This window comes from Bison bison, unplaced genomic scaffold (assembly GCF_000754665.1).
Source record: "Bison bison bison isolate TAMUID 2011002044 unplaced genomic scaffold, Bison_UMD1.0 scf7180017864535, whole genome shotgun sequence".
NCBI classification, from domain to species: Eukaryota; Metazoa; Chordata; class Mammalia; order Artiodactyla; family Bovidae; genus Bison; species Bison bison.
In genome coordinates, this window is record NW_011495084.1 from 3,974,794 (window position 1) to 3,997,419 (window position 22,626).

Below are 22,626 nucleotides of genomic sequence, written 5' to 3' on the forward strand. Positions count from 1 at the left end.
TGGCATCACTGACTCGATGGACGTGAATCTGAGTGAACTCCGGGAGTTGGTGATGGACAGGGAGGCCTGGCATGCTGCGATTCATGGGGTCGCAAAGAGTCGGACACGACTGAGTGACTGATCTGATCTGATCTGATCTCCAATGCATGAAAGTGAAAAGTGAAAGTGAAGTCGCTCAGTCGTGCCCGACTCTTAGTGACCCTGTGGACTACAGCCCACCAGGCTCCTCTGTCCATGGGCTTTTCCAGGCAAGAGTACTGGAGTGGGGTGCCATTAGGGTAAAGGACCCCCTCTCTATATTGTCTTTTATAGGTATGTAGGCTAGAGAGATCTGATTGGAAAGTTTGATCATTGTATCAAGATTCTGCTGTATCTAAAACCACCCTCATATTTGCCCTCCAACTCCCTTCTAGACTGCTGTCTTGGTTCCTTATTCTTTTGTTCATTTACATTCATTTGCTCAATCATTCCTGTGCCTACTCATCTATCTAATGTCGAGTGCCTGCCTTGTGTCGGGGGTAGGTCCAGTTACTATGGATATGTTTACTTTAGTGAAGTTAAACAGACACACCTCTACCCTCTAGAAGCTTATATTTCTGTGGGAGCAGTGAGACTTATTTCTGATAATCATTAAGATTATATGTGTTTAGTGTCGCTGTGGCCCTTAGCACCTTCAGACTTGACCTTTACAATCTTTCATATATGGTACAAATTTATAAAACTGGAGAGCTTTGGGAAGGCAGGGATTAATGTAACCTGGAGAAGTTGGGAATGTCTTGTGGAATTTAAGCTGGAGGTGAAAAAGAACATTTAGGATAGTGGTACCATTAGGTAGATGGATGCAAAGTTACTTCATATATAGAGTAATGAGGCTGGATAATTTTGAAGTTTATGTAGTAAAGGTGGGCCAGATTTTGGATAGCTTTGAATACTAGGTCAGAAACATTGGAATCTATTCCTGAATTATTGTAGATTCTTGTTGAAGAGTGAAGCAGAGGGATCACATTCCATGCCACAAACACAAAGACAGATGAGACTTCTGATCCCGAACTTGGTCAGATAGCCCTGTGTTCTTGGTGAGCACATTTAAGCTCAATGGACATCCATTTCCTCACTGCAGAAGTAATAAACATGAGGAGATAAATCTCTGGGGTTCTGGGATTTTACAGATAGATATCTCTGATCTCTAGGCCTCTTCTAGCATTTGCCCATCTGTGGCTTTTTGAGCTTCTCTTGTGGAATTGAATGGTCTTTCATGTTGGATATCACTTAGAGGTTGGAGAGGGTGAGAGCAGGTTAAAGAACCTGGTGGTGAAGACTGGAGGCAGTGGTTGCAAAATGGGAACTGTGTGGTTTGGTGGGGGCCGGGGCTAGGATATGGCACCCTGGGCTTTTAAAGGACATAACTTGGAGTCTTAGTCCTTCTATCCATTAGCTCTGGGCAACCTATTTCATCTGAGTTTCACCAACCCTTTCGTAAAATACAAATTCACAAAGTTTACAAACAAGGCTTTAGAAAGAATTCCTTGAGATAATATATGTAAAAACATTCTGTATAATGTTTACTAAACCTTCATAATTAGTGTTACTCCTCCTAATAAATGATCACTCCCGCACTCCAGTGAAATATAATGACAGCCTAGAATGTTGTTTTCTAGGCACTGCTCTCTTTACTAGATGCTGGGACCTCATCTGGGAGGGATAAAATGACTTAACAGGTGTTTGAATTCATTAGGCAATTACACACAATTCTCTTTCCTCATAATATCTGGTCTCTCACAGAAAAATAGAATGGAGCTTAATTTGTAGTCATGTTAGCATATCATTTGGTTGACCTGAATTTGTTTAGATTATTGAAGGAACAAGATACGTGGGTAGATTTGAGATATGGCCTAGAGTAGAACAGAAATGATTTTTTGAGAAATTTGATCCTCACTGTAAAAGTGCTGGGATATTTAAGAGTTCTTACGGAACCTATTCAAGAATGGAATTTCCTGGTACTCCTTAAAAGGGAATATTTGAGTCACAGAGGCTAAATAAAGACTCAAGTGTATCCTGTAATTTTTATTATTTTCTAGCTATCAAAATTTATAGCACAGTGTTATGATTTTTCATCTTTGGGTTTTGTTAATGTTTGACTTGCCTATGGCAATGCTTGCATGAGTTTTCTACACTTCTAAGCATTGCTGGAGTCCATTGCTGTGTTGAAGGTGCCTAACACATTACATTATGAGGGAACAGGGACTAGTGCATTTAAACAAGGGCATGTTAAATATGGAATAACAAGCCAGAGCATTCCAGTCAGATATGTTAACCAATCACTTCCTTTCCCTTCCCCTTTGCTACATCTAGACTTACTGAGTGCTAGTCACACACCTGGAAAAAACTTCTTGCTTGACTCCCAGTAGGGTTCTCGGGGCCAGGAGCCAATCAAAATGATTGACAGTTTAGCCCAGGAGCATCCACTAAACCACAACTATGAAAGCAGACAGAATTCCCATAAGACAAATGCTTTTCTGGATGTAATCCAGTGATAATAATCTATTAAAACAAGTTGTCTTATCTTATGAGTTAACTTGAAAAGAGAAGTGGATGCAGGGTGAATTGCAAAATGTTTGCACATGTAACTTCAGTGTATTTAATTTTAAATAATTAGGGCATGGCATTGATTAGTGCTAATTGGAGTTGTGTTGGGCTGAAAGAATTATCCAAAATATGTTTTGAAGACTCATGAGAGATTTTTTCAGTAATTCTTACTTAAATCTAGGAGTTATTAACATTGATATTACTAAAATCAAAGATCTACATCTTAAAAAATACTAGATTTTAACCCAGTTTGAAATGGTTAGCAATATCATTCTTCAATGATAGCTACAAAAGCTGGACATGCTAAAAAGGGAAGATTAATGGGGAGAATTTTAATGGTCCTCAAAATAGGTATTTAATAAATGCAGAATTTTTTTTCAAACTAACTTAAAGTCAGATCAAACTTTTGGGTTGTATTATAGTCTTGTTCCCTGGAGAAGGAAATGGCAACCCACTCCAGTATTCTTGCCTGGAGAATCCCATGGACGGAGGAGCTTGGTGGGCTACAGTCCACGGATCGCAAAGAGTCAGACACGACTGAGCAACTTCACTTTCACTTAAAGTCTTATTCACGTAGAAGACAAATACTGCAGTGGTTACATAGGTTTCACAGTTGTCAAATTCCTTTCTGTCTCCAAATCTCGTGAAGTTGGCTATGAACTTTCTGAAGCACCTCATTTCACATATATAGTCTTTAAAAATCAGTGTATGATTAAAATTTAATTTCAAATCTCACATTAAAAGAGGGAAAAAAAGAAATTAGATGAATAGCATTTACACAAAGATTTCATCTGTTTAGATTGGTAGCTGCTACCAAAAGGCTCCCAAAATTGCATTTTGCCAAGTTGCTTCTGGCAAGAAGACATACTTGAAGAGGCCATCAGAACAGAACTTGAACTAAAAAAACTTGCTTGTATTTTCATCTGTTCCCAAACATCTGGCTCATGGCCACTTGGCATCTATATCAATCATTTCTGTGTCTGCATAATATGAAACATGCAACTAGTTTATTATTCATAAAGTAAGTATAATTCAAGGGTAGCCCTTTTGATGATTAATTTCAGCTAATAAAAGCATGCATTTAAAAATGCTTATTTGATGGTACAAATATTGGTGCTCTTAGAAAAGCCATCCTCTTTATTTATAATAAGTATTGCCATCTAGGTTTACTATTACCATAAGAAATTCTTTTTTAGAGTAATAACATGCATAGATATGAGAGATGACTCTTCAGTTCAGTCGCTCAGTTGTGTCTGACTCTTTGCAACCCCATGAAGCGCAGCACGCCAGGCTTCCCTGTCTATCACCAACTCCCGGAGTCCACCCAAACCCATGTCCATTGAATTGGTGATGCCATCCAACCATCTCATCCTCTGTCGTCCCCTTCTCCTCCTGCCCTCAATCTTTCCCAGCATCAGGATCCTTTTCAATGAGTCAGCTCTTTGCATCAGGTGGCCAAAGTATTGGAGTTTTAGCTTCAGCATCAGTCCTTCCACTGAACACCGAGGACTGATCTCCTTTAGGATGGACTGGTTGGATCTCCTTGCAGTCTAAGGGACTTTCAAGAGTCTTCTCCAACACCACAGTTCAAAAGCATCGATTGTTCAGCGTTCAGCTTTCTTTATAGTTCAACTCTCACATCCATACATGACCACTGGAAAAACCATAGCCTTGACTAGATGGACCTTTGTTGGCAAAGTAATGTCTCTGCTTTTTAATATGCTGTCTAGGTTGGTCATAACTTTCCTTCCAAGGAGTGTCTTTTAATTTCATGGCTACAATCACCATCTGCAGTGATTTTGAGAACTCAAGGTGTAGTTTTTGTTTTTGCTCACATCACTCATTCTTGGACTCAATTTTTGGTTTAAGGTATTTTGAACAACTAGCCTTAGGTTACTGCTGACATCACTACTTTGCTGCTCCTCACATCTCTTTCTGTAGTCAATGGAAGAAACCAAATTGTCCACCCAAAAAAGATCTGAAGGTAGAGTTGTTTTGTTCTATAATGGAGTCTAGTAACCATAACTTTGCTTCCTACTCTGATCACTTGAAAATCTGGCATGGGTGTTTGCTTATTCCGTTTGTCTTTAGACAGAGGTAAGGGAAGGAGAGATGATGATGCTCGTTCTTGCTTAGTAAGCCCAGAGTGTTCTACTCAAGTGTTCTTATTGAAGAGTCCAGTTCTCTTTATCTGTTCTGAATGACTAATAATTATTATGTCTATGTTTGTGCCAGAGTGTTGACTGGGAATTTCTGAATGGTTGTAATATTGAGAAAATTTGAAAAATTGATGGATGTTTTCCCAGGTGAAAATTTTCTTTCAAAGACTCTAATTACTCTGTTTCCCAATCAAAAAATGAATATTATATCAGTGAGCATTTTGTGAATATAGACAAAGTCCACCTGAGGATTGTATAGATAAAGGGCTACATTTTTAACCTTGAGAATAAGTAAATGAGCACTTGTTCATTTACACATTGAATTTACTCTTCGTATCTAGCAGAAGATAAGTATAATTACAGAATGGGAACACATTTCCATGCCAAGACATTAAGCATTAAAATTATGCTTATTAATGAAAACCTACCTATAAAGGTACGTGTGTGTTTTGTTTATATACATATAAAATCTTTATTTTCTTATTGGTGTCTTTTGTATCTTTGTAGGAAAACTCCCACATGCATTAAAGAGCTGTCTATTCTCTTTGAGAGAAGGCTGCTGTATCTTGGCCTCCCCACTGAGTGAAGTCTCATTATAATTTGTCTCTTTATGTTTCCAAAATGCTGGCTCACATGCTTACCTCATTAATGAGACTGGAACGCATCTCATAATGGCTGGTTTGTGGCACTAAAGCCACACAGAGTTAAAAGAATGTTGCCCTTTAATCCATTGGCACAGGAAATGCATTTGCAGTACAGTTGTCCACTTGAGAAATTGATAGAAAAAGAGTTCCTTTTCCCAATTCTGTTAATTTTGAGCACTTTTATTTTCTTTTTGATTTCTCCCCCCTGTTGTGTGTCATCTTAAAACATAGGGAAAGCACTTTAGTAAGAACCCAAAGTGTTTCGATAGTCAGAGAGGTGTCTTCTTTGGTTTAAAGCATTTTTTGTTTCTTAGGTCACGAGGCTATTTTCTTCACATATTTTCTTCATAAAGGCTGGATTGTTTCATGGCTAACCTGATTTGACCATAGCGCACTGCCTGGTGGGAAGCGTTAAACCTCTTATTTTAAGCTAAACAAGATTACTCTGAAGGCTGGCATTAAGGGGGTAGCTTTTAGTGTAATGGTTTAGGGGCTGTGGCACACCCGTGCACTTTCAGTAATTGAAGTCTTCGGGTACTTCAGTCTCTAATAGTTAGCTCTGGAAGTAGCTCGCCGTGGGCGCACAAGGAATTGCTAACTGCTTAATTTACCCATGTTAGCTTAATGAGGAAGAATGGGTCACCATGCCAACCAACACACCCTAGCCATGGGTTTAGAAGCATCCTTCCCAGGGTATTTGCTTCTCTTTTGGAGGTTTCTAGTAAAACAAAAGCTGTGGAATGCCAGACAAAACACAAAACAGGATTTGAAATCAGTATATCATCTCTCATACAGTCCATATAATCAGCTGTGAATATTTAACCTGAATTCAGTGGTCATTTACTTTATTCTTTTATACTGTCCTTTTAATTTTGAAGACATGTAAAATGTTAACAGACATTTATGTTGATGTTAATTTTTCAGTTAATATTTCTTGGCTCCTAGATATTGACCCATCAGAGGCCATCTATTTAATTTCATTTGGTTTCTAGCAACTCTTACTCTAGTAACAACCATTCTTTAGAATAGTCTTTATTTTTTAGGACAGTTTTATGTTTACGGAAAAATTGAGTACAACAGAGTTCTCATATAGTCAAATATAGTTTTGCCTGTTATTGACAGCTTACCCTAGTGTAGTATATGTGTTACAATTAATTAACCAATGCTGATACATGCTATAAAGTTCATAGTGTATTCAGATTTCCTTCATTTTTTCTTTATGCCCTTTTTTTTCTGTTTCAGGATGCCATTTAGGAAAGCTCATTACATTTATTTGTCATGTCTTTGTCAGCTCCTCTTGGTTTTGACAGTTTTGCAAAACTTTACTTTTGATAAACGACAATTTGAGGATTCCTAGTCAGGTAGTTGGTAAAATGTTCTCCATTGGAATTGGCTTGATGTTGTTCACATGATTAGACTGGATTTTTTGGTTTTGAAAGGAAGCACACAGATAAAGTGACATTTTGATCACAGAATATCAGAAATGAAGGGTACATTCTATCAACGTGATTTATTACTGTTCAGGTTGACCTTGATCATTTGGCTGAGATAGTGTATGGCACCCCACTCCAGTCCTCTTGCCTGGAAAATCCCATGGATGGAGGAGCCTGGTAGGCTGCAGTCCATGGGGTCGCTAAGAGTCGGACAAGACTGAGCGACTTCACTTTCACTTTTCACTTTCATGCATTGGAGAAGGAAATGGCAACCCACTCCAGTGTTCTTGCCTGGAGAATCCCAGGGACGGGGGAGGCTGGTGGGCTGCCGTCTCTGGGGTCGCACAGAGTGGGACACGACTGAAGTGACTTAAAAGTGTTTTTCAAGTTTCTCTTGTACAGTTATATTCCCTCGTTCCCATTTTCTCATATCATTTTATTATATCATTTGTCAGTATAGACTCATGGATATTTTATACTTTAGATTATAACCTAATACTACTTTTCTTCTTTTATTGCTCAAATTGTCTGGCTTTGGCCAGGGGAGCTCTTTAAGCATGCTCCTGTGTGCCTTTGACCCTTTTCTGCATCCTGGTGTGTGTGTGTGTGTGTGTTTGTTGAGCACTTTCTTAGTTTCTAGCACTAGAAGATTCTCCAGGCTCACCTTCTTCTATATTTCCTGGCCCAGGCCTAAAATCAGTACATTTCTCCAAATAACTTTGGTTCTGCTTATTGGAAAATGGTATTTGAAATCAAGATGTGAACACTAGCTAACACCTTTTAAGGAATAACTAAAACAAAATTTTAAGTAAAATTAAGGAGTTTTCAACTATACTTAAATGAAAGAACAATAGATGGTCATCTTAGATTTTTTTCTCTTTACATCACATTTAAAAATAATTTTTAATCTCCATTTTCTCCAATGTTAGCTAGTATCACATGAAGACATATCACATGAAAAGAAAATTTCAAATAAGCTAATAGTTGTGATTGAAATTTAAAAAATCCTGTTGGTTTTGGTTGCTTTTTATTACCAAATTAATCCAAATATATTTGGTTTTAAACTTTGGATAAATATCATGTGTTATTCAGTGTATCACATACATGAATATGCTTTGAAACTCTTTGGATTTTTATATGGCCATACTCTTCCCTTCATGAAAATCTTGTTTGATAAGTTATAATCTTGTCTAAAAAGTCTGTACATTTTCATCAGTGAATTTTAATCTTTATCTGATTTTATGAAGCTTCTCAATATTTGCCTGGATATAAGGAATACTTTAATACATGGCCAAGCTTAACAGAAAGTATTATGGTATATTATAGAGTCAGCTTGAATAAATGAAAAAATTCCTTATAATATAAAGTGTTAAGTATTTTGCTAACATATGTTTTTTTTTTTTTTTTAATGTACTAACATGTTTTTAATGCTCTCAGTTTTTAAATTCTTTCCTCACAAAGACTGGATGAACCTACCCATTGAACCTCTTTATAATTTTGAAATATCAAATATTAAAATTGTTTTATCTTGTAAGTTGGTATAGAAAAAGGTTTCTGATGTTGTATATAGGGTAATTATTAATAAGGAAAACAATTCTTTGTTTGAAGGGAAACAGAACTACCCTGACAACTTGATTATGGCAAAACTGATTAATCTCAGAATATGTTCTAGAAAAAAAATTCCAATTATACTTTTAGCCAAACATTCCTTCTTGTCATGTATTCAGAAAAATCTGTTTTTATATTAGTGTTTTGGGGTGAATCTCCAGTGAGAACTATTTCAGAAAGGAGAACAGTGAGAAGAAATCCTGTATTGTTGATATAACAAAAGCTTATGACTTCAGTGATGAATGGTGGATTCAAAATAGAGGATGCTCAACTTTTGTTATGTCTGTATAGTCTTTTCTCTCAGTTATTCTTATAACTTTCAGATACTGATTTTTATCTACTTTATTATTACCATGCTACTATCATTGCCAAGGGCTTAATTTGGAATTAAATGAGCCTTGTGCTTAAGTAATTTATTTTCATTAGTTTGCCAAAAAGTGAGTCTCATGATGGTTTTAATACTCTAAGGCGGAATGTTTACATTTTTCTTTCATTGAGTCTGAAACAATTCTTTTCAGTTTCCTTTTTGTCTCACAAAATGTGAGAGCAGAAGGCAGTATTGGAACTGCCATCATGAATGGTAGTTTTCCTTGAACAACATAGAGGGGAGCTGTTGTAATTGATTTTTGCTTTTCTCTTATATTATTTCATTAGTCAAAGACTCCCATAGAGGGGGAAAAAAATCACTGTATGGCTTCTATAAAGACATCACCATTCATTTATGTGGCAGGGTCTTCTCATCAGCTTTGCCTTCATATTTCAGGTGATGTGTGGAAAAGACTTTGATATTTTATGATAAATTTCTCATTATTTGGTTAAGCTCTAGCTACATCCTTTTATTCCATTAGTATCCAAAGATGAGAGATAAAATTGTCAGCTATGAATTTTATATTCCTACCTGATTTCCATTCTGTGATTTCCTATTTGACAGTTCCAGAAAAATCTCTAAAATTTTGTGATTAGAAACACATAATTCTTTACAATGAAATGGAGATTAGATCTGGTTTCTGTTTTTATGTTAAAGGAGAATTTAAAAAAAAGAACATATTTGAATTTGTAGAGAAATTAGGCTTTCATGAAGCAGATTTATATCATTCTGTTAATAGATAGTGAATTAAACCATGAAGGAACCCTGTCCATTCAATAATTGACATAAAATATGTTTGCTGATAATTTTCTTAGGCATCTAGTCATTTTCCCATTCTTAATTCTACTTTTGGAATGAAACTGTAGTCAGAACAGTGTTCCTCCAGAACATATGTCATTGCTTTTTTGTGTACTCTTCATGGAGAGAGATTGAGACAGGCAAAAAATGTTATGATATAAAGGTGACAAGGCCAACTTTCTGTATATGATGATAACCAAGCTGTTTTTAAATAGCCTTGGAGTTGTGCAATATTGTTTAATTTATAGCCCTTCATAAGGGATTAGGAATGAGGATTTAGCATAACAAGATTCAAAATGTGTGAGATGATAGGTTTAAATAGACTTTTGGTTTGAGGGTCAGAGTTAGTTTAAGAATAATTTATTTGAATACCTACAAATGTCAGAGTGTATATTAACTTCTGGGAATTCAAAGATGTGTCAGTTATTTTACCCCAGATATAAAAGAGTAGCATAACATTATCATAATTTTGTATGCCAGTTAGGGTGTATTGTGAAATTATTAGATTTTCTAGGAAAATTAGGGTAAAGATTACAAAATAATTATAGATAGATTAAATAGGGACATGGAAAAGATCTTTTAATTAAGGAAATTAAAATAGCTACCGTAATTATTAAATATAGAAAATTATAGTACTAACACATCACATACGTAAGTGCCTGTAACCCGAATTTAGATTTGTTAACATTATTTGTATATTTCAAAGCAGAAAAATTCTCTTTTAAACTCAAGAAATATAAGTTTAGGCATAACAGATCTTTGGACCTTTTGTTTTCTGTAATAAATTTTGAGGGGCTATGAATAAATAGCAACTACTCAGAAATTTGAAGCTACCTTTTTTTCTTACCCATCAGTCCATCTCCCTGCCATATCCTGTCCCAGATATTTCATCATTTTATGTTTGGTTTAATTGTTTCTAGACTTGGAAAAAATAAACCAACAAAAAACCTTTATAAACATATGTATGCATTTGTGAAAAAACAGTATTATTTCCTGAATGGCTAATATGATTTTATAATATGCATATTTTACACAATGGTTTTTCACTAGCTATGTTAGTATAAAATGATTTGTTTGCCTTATTGCTATACAGTATTTTTCATGTTGATATATATTTATATAAATATATGTAGCTGTATACTATATATAGAGATTATATAAATGCTTTTTCTTTTAATTACATTATATATTAGATCATATGATCATTACCATAATTTATTTTCATATTGATATAATGAAGTTTTTAGTTCTTTCCTTATTTTTGCTTTTATTAACAATGCTTCATTAGATGACATTGTATTCAGATCTAAGAGGTTTTATTAAAGAGTATGTAACTAAATTCAGATGACCAAATGATAGGGGATACAAATTATTAATTTCCCTAAACACGTCAAATTTCCCACCCAGTTTGCACAATTTATGTTTTTTTTCCCCAGTGTGTGGTAGTTCTCACTTCAGCACAATTTCAGGGACTTTAATATCCAGGTCTTTTTTTCTTTTTTTTTTTTGCTTAAGTTTATTTGAAGTATGTTCTTTCCACTTCAGCTTTCACTAATTATTGAGATTGAGCATCTTTTCACATATTTACTGTTCTCTTTTCTCTGAATTTCATGTCTGTAGTTTCACACCTGTATTTACTATTGGATTATTTGCTTTTTTGTGGTACATGTTTAGAAGACTCTTTTTTTTTTTTTTTCTAAGAACAAACCCTTTGTCTTCTGTATGCTGCAACAAGACTTGAATATTTCAACCCTGAATTCTACTTATTCCAAAGATCTCAATTTCTTTGTAGCCTGACCTTCATGGCACTCATTTGTTACACTAGGAATTCAATTTGTCCCAGAGCCTGAAAGGAAGCATTATTTACATTTCATTATGGTTCCTTCATTTAGCGTGTGAGGAAAATATGCCTTAGACTTTGTGAAATGAAAGCTAGAATCCAACAGTATTTTCAGTGGTAATAGTAAGTATTAGACTTGAGCAAATATTCGATGATTCTCAACCTTGCCTATGTTATAATCTCCTGTGGAGATTTATACTAGAGCATCAGTATTTTAAAAGCTCACAGTTGATATTGATCATCCTTTAGGTTTGAAAACTATCATTGAAGTCACTGTGATCCTTCTCCTTCCAAAGTATTTTTCTAGACAAAGTAGAATATGTGAAGCTCCAAGAATACATGGGCTCTCATTTCTTCTTACAGGTGTATATCCAGCACTAACAGAAGAGTGTCTGCCACGTAAAGAAGCCTTTGTCTTGAATGAACTGATTAGACTTTTTTTGTTAAATTGCAATCATTTTACAGTGCTCTCAATCATTGGTTATATCCAGATCATGTTTAAATTTCCCAGAATTTAGAATCTCATCTTCTGTATGTGGTGGTTTACCAGTTTTGACTTTCAAGTCTAAGGTGGCAGCTCATCAGAATTCTCATGCCTTATCTTGGGAACACCTGTGTTGAATCATTTTGCTGCTCCACTTGGAGAACAAAACAGTGCAGAGGTGCTGAGGCTAATCACATGGTCACTTGGCTCCTAGTTGTAGCTCAGTCAAAACTGTTAATTTAACTGAATCCATAAATCAGAGTTTAGCGACCAAAATCAAGAAATACAAGCTTTCCATCTCCACAGGATTAGTGAATATGAGGTTAGAAGAGAGACTTGGTTTTTATCAGAGTCCCATTCTTATGGATAATAATTTAAACAAAATTCTATGAGAAGGCATTAAAGAGACTTGAAAGTCACAATTTCAGTCTTTGGCTACCACTGTTTAAAGTATGAACCTACCTCAAGGCTTTAGAAATTCTTCTACTTTTAAAATTTTAGCCTTAATTCTCTTTAACGTATTAGCTCAGTTTTCCTTCCATAGTGTCATTTATTTAGCCCACGTAGATTTTGCCATTATGGGAGAATGAACATATGGAATGTCTCACTTCAGAACCTTTGGGTCTCTTGATCCTGGTTATTATGTCAGTTGTTTAGATTAGAAACTGTACACGAAAATGTTTTAAAATGTAAAATATGTTAATGCACATTTTATTTTTCAGGCTTTTTCATTTCACTCATTTTCTCAGCACTTAACCTTACGGGTTCCCAGGTAGTTCAGAGGTAAAGAATCTGCTTGCCAATGTAGGAGACACAGGAGATGCGAGTTCGATCCCTGGATGGGGAAGGTCCCATGGAGAAGAAAATGGCAACCCTCTCCAGTATTCTTGCAGGGATAATCCCATGGACAGAGAAGCTTGGCGGGCTACAGTACATGGGGTCGCAAAGAGTTGGATGAGACTGAGCATGCATGCAGCCTTCTTATATAATATTTATCATTGAATTGTCTTCATTACTCACATCTTTATTTTGTAGTTGAGTGTATTGATATTTTCTTCCATCATAATTAAGACTAGAATCATTTAATCATATCTTAGTTTGTAATGTTTATAATACTTTATTAAAATTTAGCATAATGATACTTTTTTAAAAAATTAAAAAAGATAGTTTTGCCTTATGGCATTTCTATAAGAATCAAAGTTATATAATCATTAAAGCTAACTTATGATTATATAATCATAATTATGTAATCATTAAGACTAATTCATGCTGAAGTTGAAGCTCCATTACTTTGGTCATGTGATACGAAGGTCTGACTCATTTGAAAAGACCCTGATGCTGGGAAATATTAAAGACAGGAGGAGAAGGGGACGATGAAGGATGAGATGGTTAGAGGCATCGCTGACTCAATGGACACAAGTTTGAGCAAGCTCCGGGAGTTGGTGATGGACAGGGAAGCATGGCATGCTGAGGTCCATGGGCTCGAAAAGAGTAGGACATGACTGAGGACTGAACTGAACTGAAGACCAACTTATTCTGGAGTTTCATAACCAGCAAAGAAACCTGGTTACTTACATTTCTCTCCCCATGTAATTCTCTTACTCCCTTACTTTTCTTGCCTGACTGTAGCTGTTTTTGTAATGCCTTCCTCCTCCCCTTCATCTTCTCTGCTTACCCCCACCAGAAGATACTGTAGTAGAATGGCCCTAGTTATACTCAGAGGACTTGGTTAATACTCAGTTACAAAATGGACTTTTGGTACAAATTCAAAGTTTAATTGTTTTCCCAGATCTGTCTTCTTTATGATAAATTGGTACCTTGCCTCATTTGTCTTTGCCAAATAATATGTTTCTCCTTTGTGTAATCTAAGAATATTCAATTACGTGATTGATCTAACAAATTATTACAACTTTTATGGTTTCGTGAGTTTTCTCCCTTAAAATAAGAAATTTTAGAACTTTTACTGGATGGAATTTTAGAGGAGCAAAGGAATGGTTTGTAGAAGTTATCCTTAGATAAAAGTGTGTCTTCAAACATTGGCTTTTGCTAGGACAGACCTGAAATGGAAAGATTGGTGGCTAATGAACACATTTCTCCTCCATCATTAAAAATTCTATTTAGCATTACATGAATTAATTTTGAGCAGGAATCTGCCACAAATGTTTTAAAACTTGTTAAACAGTTAATTTTAGGCAGTTAATTCTGTGAATTTAGCATTAATGTGTGTGTATGTTAGTCACTCAGTCATGTCTGACTCTTTGCAACACCGTAGACTGGAGAAGGCAATGGCACCCCACTCCAGTACTCTTGCCTAGAAAATCCCATGGATGGAGGAGCCTGGTAGGCTGCAGTCCATGGGGTCGCTAAGAGTTGGACACGACTGAGCGACTTCACTTTCACTTTTCACTTTCATGCATCGGAGGAGGAAATGGCAACCCACTCCAGTGTTCTTGCCTGGAGAATCCCAGGGACGGTGGGGCCTGGTGGGCTGCCGTCTATGGGGTCACACAGAGTCAGACGCGACTGAAGCGACTTAGCAGTAGCAGCAGCAGACTGTAGTCCACCAGACTCCTCTACCCATGGGATTTCCCAGACAAGAATAATGGAGTGGGTTGCCATTTTTTTCTCCATGGGATCTTCCCCACCCAGGGATTGAACCTGAGTCTTCTGCATTGTAGACAGATTCTTTACCGACTGAGCCACCAGGGAATGATCTGACATTAATGAAAAATTTCTATTTTGGGGAGTTTGAGTTTGAGGTACCTAACGTATTTCTGACTGTGCCCAGTAGGCAGTTGGGTAAATGACTATGAAGATGAAGAAAAGTTAGGATGATGTCATTAGTATTTAATAACAATTGGTAATATCATGATCCTTGCTGACATAGGTTCAGAGTAGAGATGGAGCAGATGTCCCAGATGGGTTCTGTGGCTTCTAGCAAGTAGAGCTGGGGTGAATGAGAGACAGTCAGAGGAGGAGAGTTCAGTGATGGTTGCATCATATGATAAGACACTATTTTCATAGAACTTGTACATGCTCAAAATACATTGCTTTGTGGACTAGGATTTTTTTCTTTTTTGGGGAGGAATGTAATTGACATTTAACATTGAATTAGTTTTAAGTATACTACATGATGATCTGATATGTGTATATATTGCAAAATGAATACCACAGTAAATTTAGCTAACATCCATCAGCACAAACACACAAATTTCTGTTTTTTTCTTGTAATAACAACATTTAAGATGTATTCTCTTAGCAACTTTCAAATATTCAATACAGTGTTTTTAACTACCATCCCAATGCTATATATTACATCTCCAGAACTTATTTATCTCGTAGCTGGACATTTTTTTTTTTTTTTTAACTTTTGACTATCTTTACCCCTTCACCCATTTTGGCTGTCCTCCCAACCCCTGCATCTGGCATTCCCAATCTGTTTTTATCTACAAGTTCAGTTTTGTTTTTTTTTTTGATATTCCACCTACTAGTGAGGTCATACCGTGTCTGTTCTTCTCTGTCTGACTAATTTCACTTAGCATAATGCCTGCAGGGTCTCTTGTTGCTGTTGACCGAACTTATAGTTTAATGGTTGAGTAATACTCCGTTGTACATATATAGCACATTTGCTTTATCCATTCACTCGTTGATGGACACTTAAGTTGTTTCTCTGTCTTGGCTGTTGTAAATAATGTTGCAGTAAATAGTGATTATGGGTGTGTAGGCATCTTTTCTAGGTAGAGATTTCATTTTCTTTGGACAGATGTCCAGAAGTGGAATTACTGCATCGTATGGTAGTTCTATTTTTAATGTTTTGAGAGGCCTCTGCACTGTTTCCTGTAGTGGCTACGCCACTTGGGATTCCCATCAGAAGTGCAGAAGTGTTCCTTTTTCTTCACTTTCTCACCAGTACTTGCTATTTCTTGTCTTGTTGATAAGTCATTCTTACAGTTGTGAAGTGATACCTCACTGTGATTTTGATTTGCATTTCCCTGAGGATAAGTGACATTGAGCACCTTCTCCTATACCTTTTGGTCATCTGTATATCTTCCCTGGAAAGATGTCTATTCAGATCTTCTGTCCATTTTTAAAAGATTGTTGTTTTTTTCTCTTAAGTTATGTGAGTTCTTTATATATTTTGTATATTAACCCCTTACCATATACATGACTTGCGAATATTATCTCAAATTTTTAGTGGTTTGACTTTTTATTTTGTTTGATGGTTTCCTTTGCTGTACAGAAGCTTTTTAATTTGATGTGGTCCCACTTGTTTATTTTTGCTTTTGTTACCTTTTATAGGTTTTTTAAGCAAAATATTTGGCATATCTTTGTATGGTTCCAGGCACCTTTCTGAATGTCTTTGAGGAAGACAGTTTTATATAGTGCCAGAGTGTGTGTGCTCATTCTGTTTGATCTCAGTGAGAGATCACATTAGCAGTGAATCATTAAAGTTGGGAAATGGTGTCGGCTCTTCTCCCTTTCCACTGCCTCTTCAGAACTTAAATTGAGGTCACTAAATTCTTATTTTGGTTGAAAGAGTTTGCCAGAAATTTCTTATTAACAGTGATGCCCTTTGGCCTCCCTCCCTCAGTTCTGTCTTTTTATTAAAGCCATTTTACTTTTAAAAAGTTACCATTGACATGGAAATTTAGGATTCATGAGGAGTCTTATTAGATGTTTATTATCACTGATGTCACTGAGAGCCCAGTTTATAAATTCTGCGAAGAGATCAAGATAGTTAAACAGGGACTGGCATAGACATACCACAGTTCCCCTTGTTATATGAAGGTATTTGTTCCTGTGAAAAGTTTTGTAAGTTGAAATGCTGCTGCTGCTGCTGCTAAGTTGCTTCAGTCGTGTCCAACTCTGTGCTGTATTACCTTAGGAAACATCTTGGTAGCAGATGTAGAAAATAAATGGAGATGAAGTGCAGATGGTCCCTGAAACAGTTTAAAGCCGTGGCAGCTTGATGCTGAGTGTAGTTCCTGGGGAAAACGCTTGGTGATTCCACTCTGTTTGGGGTATGTGCTGCCTCTCTAGATGGCTCCCTGCAAAAACAAATGCAGAACCTGTTTTCACTTTTCACCTTTTTTTTTTTAAAAGTGAAAATCCTCTTTGCATTTGTGTTGTTGTTGCTAATGAGAATAGGTACTAATTTAGGTCTTTTGTAAAAGCAAAGTGGCATTAAGTGAACATTTGAAAATCAGGGTATACCTGTAGCTAAATTCTTTTTCCTTTGAGCCATGCAGAATCCTGTCAACTTCATGTTTTTTGGCATGCCTGCTCTTTGTTTTCCCCAGAATCTAAACTATAAAATGAAGGAAGACATTTATTAGATGTCTACTATATTCCATATACAGTGCTGAGTATATTGTGGTCTCATTTTGACCTAATACCAGTTTGGGGAGGGAAATATTTTCAACCCATTTTATAGAGGTCAAGAAATTGAGGCTCTGGTTACTAGTATTTAGCGAGAAACAAGAGGAAAAGATACTCATGAAAAATTGTATACAGAATTGGATTCCATAGTCAATTTTTTAAAGCTTACAGGAGCCATAAGCATGTTTAAAGGAGATAGAAACAAAGTCATGTATTTGAAACCTAATACTCTGTTTTTAGTTGTCCAATTAAAGATACTTTTCATTTTTAAATGATCTGTTCCTGTGCCGTATTGATGATGATCTTAATTTTTTCCCCCTCTCTTTTGGTTTCAGAGGAAGAACTTGTCTCTTTTTCTCAGCATTAGTTTGTTAACTTTCTGGGGAACTTCCCTTTTGGGTGCCCGTTTATACTGGATGGGAAACAAACCACCAAGCTTTTCCAACTCTGACAACCCAGCTGCTGATTCGGACAGCCTCCTGGCACGCACGCTCACCTTCTTCTACTTGCCAACCAAGAACCTTTGGCTGTTGCTATGCCCAGATACCCTCAGTTTTGATTGGTCAATGGACGCCGTGCCTCTGCTCAAAACAATTTCTGATTGGAGAAACTTACACACTGTGGCCTTCTATACTGGACTCCTCCTCCTTGCCTACTTTGGTTTGAAGAGCCCAAGCATAGAAAGAGAATGCAACGGGAAATTTGTAACAAATGGCAAGCAGAATGCAAATGGACATAGCTGCCATTCAGAGGTGGAGTACGGGAACTCAGAGATTAAACCCAGCTTTGCATCCAAAGTAGAAAATGGCATTAGAAACAATGCATCGCAGAGAACACAGCTTCCTTCTACGGAGAACATAGTTGTTCTGTCTTTATCTTTATTAATAATACCCTTTGTTCCTGCCACGAACCTGTTTTTCTATGTCGGCTTTGTAATTGCAGAGCGAGTATTGTATATTCCTAGTATGGGCTTTTGCCTCCTCATTACAGTGGGTGCCAGAGCCCTTTATGTCAAAGTCCAAAAGAGGTTTCTCAAGAGCTTGATTTTTTATGCTACAGCTGCATTAATTGTTTTCTATGGACTCAAGACGGCAATCAGGAACGGAGACTGGCAGAATGAGGAAATGCTGTATAGGTCAGGGATAAAAGTAAACCCAGCTAAAGGTAATATTTTATTTTATGCTTTTACCTGGATGGTTTACTCTTTCTGCCTTTTTATATCTTTCCTTCTTGCTTTTTAACAGTGTTAAGAAAGAAGAGGTTCTTGTAATACTTACTTGAACATTTTCTTTTTTTTTTTTCTTTGAGAGATGATTAATGTGACCATTTTGGAGACTACTGTTGTCCCATATTTGGAATAGGGAAATGTTTTCCTAAGTTCCTGACTATACTTGTCCAGAGGAGTTAGAGCTCCTATTGTGTAAAAATATTGACTGTCGTCAGAATTTAGAAAAATGCTTGATTTCCACATTTTAAAATAATGATATGGACATCATCTCTTTTCATCATGTAATAAGTCAGGTTATCTCACTTAAATACAGTTTAGCCCTTCTGTTTTCCAAGCATCACCTGAGGAAATACCACAAGGCTTACACTGACATTTTTGAAAGATTGGAGATAAGGCTACCTCTGAATCTTGGCATCGTGTCTGTAGGTGTCAGTGTGTGCGTGTGTAAGCGTTGAGTCATCCTTAGTTTTGCAGAGGCTAAATTATCTGGATGTTGCCAAGCGGTTTGCACATTCTCATTTGGAAGTAAGTCCTTAAGTCACTTAAGGAAATACACTTTTTACTGTACAATGAGAAGGCTGAGCATATTTTTCATGATTGCTTTTGATTTAGAAAATTATTTAGCAAATCTCAAAATCTATTGCTAGAGTAGAAAGTAGCCTTTAAAGTGTAAGTGAATAGTCAAAAGCTGTTAATTCAGTGATTTCTCTGGTTTAGGCAAGGAAATGATGACAGAAGCTAGAGAGCAGTTGAATGAGAATAAGTGTACATTTTAAGTACAAAAATATATCATAGTAAATAGTGCCAGCGTCTTGTTCTTCATAAGCTATTTTTTTGTGTGTTTATCCTTTAAATTACGGCAGCTTGCATAATGTTTGAACTAGGCTTTTTCTACTTTTTCCAGCACATTTCTGTACCAGTATTCAAATACTGAATGTGTGAGACTGTTCCTAATGAATGGAATGGCCTGCTGATACATATCAGGATATTTATCCAAGTATCTAGATGTCCCACAAACAACTCTGGCATTCCTATCTGATTACCAATTTAGAGTTCTTGAACAACTACTCATTTCTTTAAGACAGGGGACTAATTGTCTTTAACTAACTTAAAATGGTTAATAGATTGCAGAGACTTTAATAGGAGCAGAAACATTAAAATTGAGCTGATACATAGCATAGAATTCTTCAGTTCTCATGGAAAACTCTTTACCTTGTGGCTTTTAACATAGTGAGCACTGAACAATTTATTGAATGTCTGCACCTGAATCTTGCTGTAAAAATTTTTGCAATCTGTTCTTTATAGAATGCTTTTCGGCTAGTTTTTCTTCACTGGTACATGAGAATATATAGAACATGGCTAGGTTGCCAGTTTATTTTCCTGCTGTTTAAAAGAGATACACACTGTAAGGAATTAAAAGAAAACCCCGGCATATTTCATCACAGGGTTGTTTGAAGGATTTATTAAATGTATCGGTTAAGTTTCAGGTTAAGCTACTGTAACAAAGAGGCAAGATGGCAGTGGCTCAAAGAAGATAGAATCGTTATTGTTTCATAGCAGTCTAAGCCTGTGTAGTCCAGAGCTGATAAGATGGCGCCGTGGGTCTTCTGGATCCGCACGCCTTTGCTTTTGTTCCCTTGCCATCTCGGTGGGGTCACCCTGTCCAAGTGGTCCAAAATGGCTCAGTGTCACTTCAGCACTTCAGCTAACAGGAAGGGGGACAGAAGGGACAAATGTTGGGTGTTCCCATTCTCTTTAAGAGCATATCACAGAGATTGCCATCCCATGCTCGCTCCCAGACTCTGGGCCACACCTCACTACAAGGAAGGCTGGGAGAGATCATCTTTATCCTGGGAATCCGAGTGCCCTGCCACGCTGTGTTGCTCTTGAGGAAGGGTGGGGCTGATCCTGAGATGCTGCTATAAGTAGCAGTCTCTGTCCCAGGGTAGGTGAAAAAATTCCCCAATATTTTCCAGCATTAGCTACTATACTGTTGACAGTTATGATTCTGACTTTGTTGAAATTATTTTGGTGGCATGGTTAAAATGATTGGTCATTTCTTCATCCATCTGTTCACTCAGTAAAACAGTTATTAAGCACGTCTGATATATTTTCGTGTCTCCTACTACTTAAGAAGTGTGATCGTATTTAAGTACTCCAAATATTATTAGTTAAATGAGTATACAGCTGACCAGTAGTATAAATCCTCTGAGACATCAAAAACTGAATTCCTGAACAACCCCTTTGCCAACCTGTACTCCAGCCAAGTGCTTTACCATCTCAGTTGATAGCAACTGCATTTTCTCAAAAGCTTTGCCCAACGTTATGAGTCATCTATATCTGCTCTTTTTATTTCCTACCCTACATCCATTTCATCAGCAAATCCCCTCTGTTCTGTCTTCAAAAACACATCCAGAACTTGACCATGTATTACCATTTCCACTGCTACCATCATGCCCCAAGTCACCACCATCTTTTATCAGACTAAAAGGCTATAGCGAAATCTCCCTGCTTCCATTTCCTTGCCTTTTACCATGCTTTTGTGAGAGTCAGACGTGATGTTATCAGGTATTAATAATAGGAATTTAGGTAAAAAAGGCTTAGTGTGAGTTTTAACGTTAATCTGACCCTGAGTTGGGCTTGCGTTGAATGTTTGCTGTAGATGGAGGCATTGTATTTCCCTGGTTTCCTTTTCTCTTCTATAGTCTTTGGGCTTTAGCCCAAACTTGGAGTCTGTATTTTGCATCTCTTTCTCCTGTAAATTAACCATTTTTATACTGGAGCCCTGCTGGTGTGTTGGTTAAATGTAGGAGAAGGAATGTGTCCTCTTTTTTTGGTGATTAAATCTTAGTGTCTCCGGGCTGTCACCTTTATGAGAGTTTCTTAACTTTCCTTCTCTCTCCTTCTTGTTGGGACAGGAAAGCCAGAGGGGATGGGAGGGAGAGGAGTGCCTGTCCCCCACAGCCCTGGGAAACAGCTGTGGTAAAGCTGCTTCCCTGGAGGGGCGACCTTTGTTATGAAGGAGGATCATTTCATAAAAGTTCTTTTTCTCCTCCTCTGCAGAGCCAGGAAGGCCTGTTTCTTGGCTTTTCAATGCAAGAACCTGGGAGTTCCTGGGCCCTGAACTAAAACCCACAAAAGAGTTAGATGCTAGATGCCTCTAAGATTAGGGGCTCCAGAAGTTTCTTACTCTCACTTAAGCCCCACCACATTCAGCCTTCAGCAGGTTACTGAAGGTTAACCAGCCTTCAGCAGGTTATTGCCAGTTACTTATTCCTGTCCGTTTCTCCTCCAGGTAGTCTCATCTCTTTGCAACTGGATCTTCCTTGAGTTTGCCATTTGTTTAGCACATTCTTGTAAGAATGGGAGTGAGGAGTTCCAAGCTTTTTATTCGTCTGAGTTGAACCCCTGCTTCCATTTTTCCATCCTTAGCATCAACCTTTCATCAGCAGCCCTAATGATTCTTTTGAAACATAAACTGGTCTGTGGTGTTCACTGCTCCCAGTGCTCCACTGGGACTCATTTCTCTCAAACTCAAAAGCACACAGGCAGAGACCGGACACTGCAGGCTCCCAGCCTTGCCTTTGCTTGCTTCACTCCAGCCCTACTGGCCCATATGTTGTGCCTTCTTTATGCCAGGGAAACCCTGGCCTCAGACCTTTGGCACTTGTTACTGCTTTTTCTTGGAATGTGTTTTTTAAGATAGTCTCCCTCAAATCCTTTAGGTCTTTGGTGCGACGTTGCATTATCATTAAGGTGCTTACTGTCAAATTGTCTGCTCTTTGTAAAATCGCAGCTACCCTTCTGCTTCTGCTTTGTCCAGTGTTCCCTGTCCTCTTTCCATACTTTGTTTTTCCCATGACATTTAGGACCATTTGACAGACTATATTTTCCTTATTTCTGTGTTTATTGTTTGAATGTGTTGTTCACTGTACAGTATAATGCATGACACAAGAAGACAAGGAGTTTTGTGTGTGTGTGTGTTTTGTTTTTTTTTTTTTTCCTCCTTTGAAAGCCTTTGCAAATTTTGGAGTACTTCAGTCTACTATTACTTCAACAGAATATGATTTTAAGCCTCATGAAGCATTATACATGAAAGG

At 37.1% G+C, this 22,626-nt stretch overlaps 1 protein-coding gene across 2 annotated transcripts in view; it reads left to right on the forward strand.

The window, feature by feature from the left end:
* The window catches only part of TMTC2 (transmembrane and tetratricopeptide repeat containing 2), a 421,611-nt gene that overhangs the window by 191,661 nt on the left and 207,324 nt on the right, over nucleotides 1-22,626 (forward strand). For both annotated transcript variants that reach the window (XR_824533.1, XM_010832028.1), the window contains exon 3: nucleotides 17,634-18,462. Coding sequence is in view for 1 of the 2 variants with exons in the window: in XM_010832028.1 (XP_010830330.1) it covers nucleotides 17,634-18,462 (829 nt within the window). In the remaining variant the exon portion in view is untranslated. The remainder of the gene's footprint in view (nucleotides 1-17,633; nucleotides 18,463-22,626) is intronic.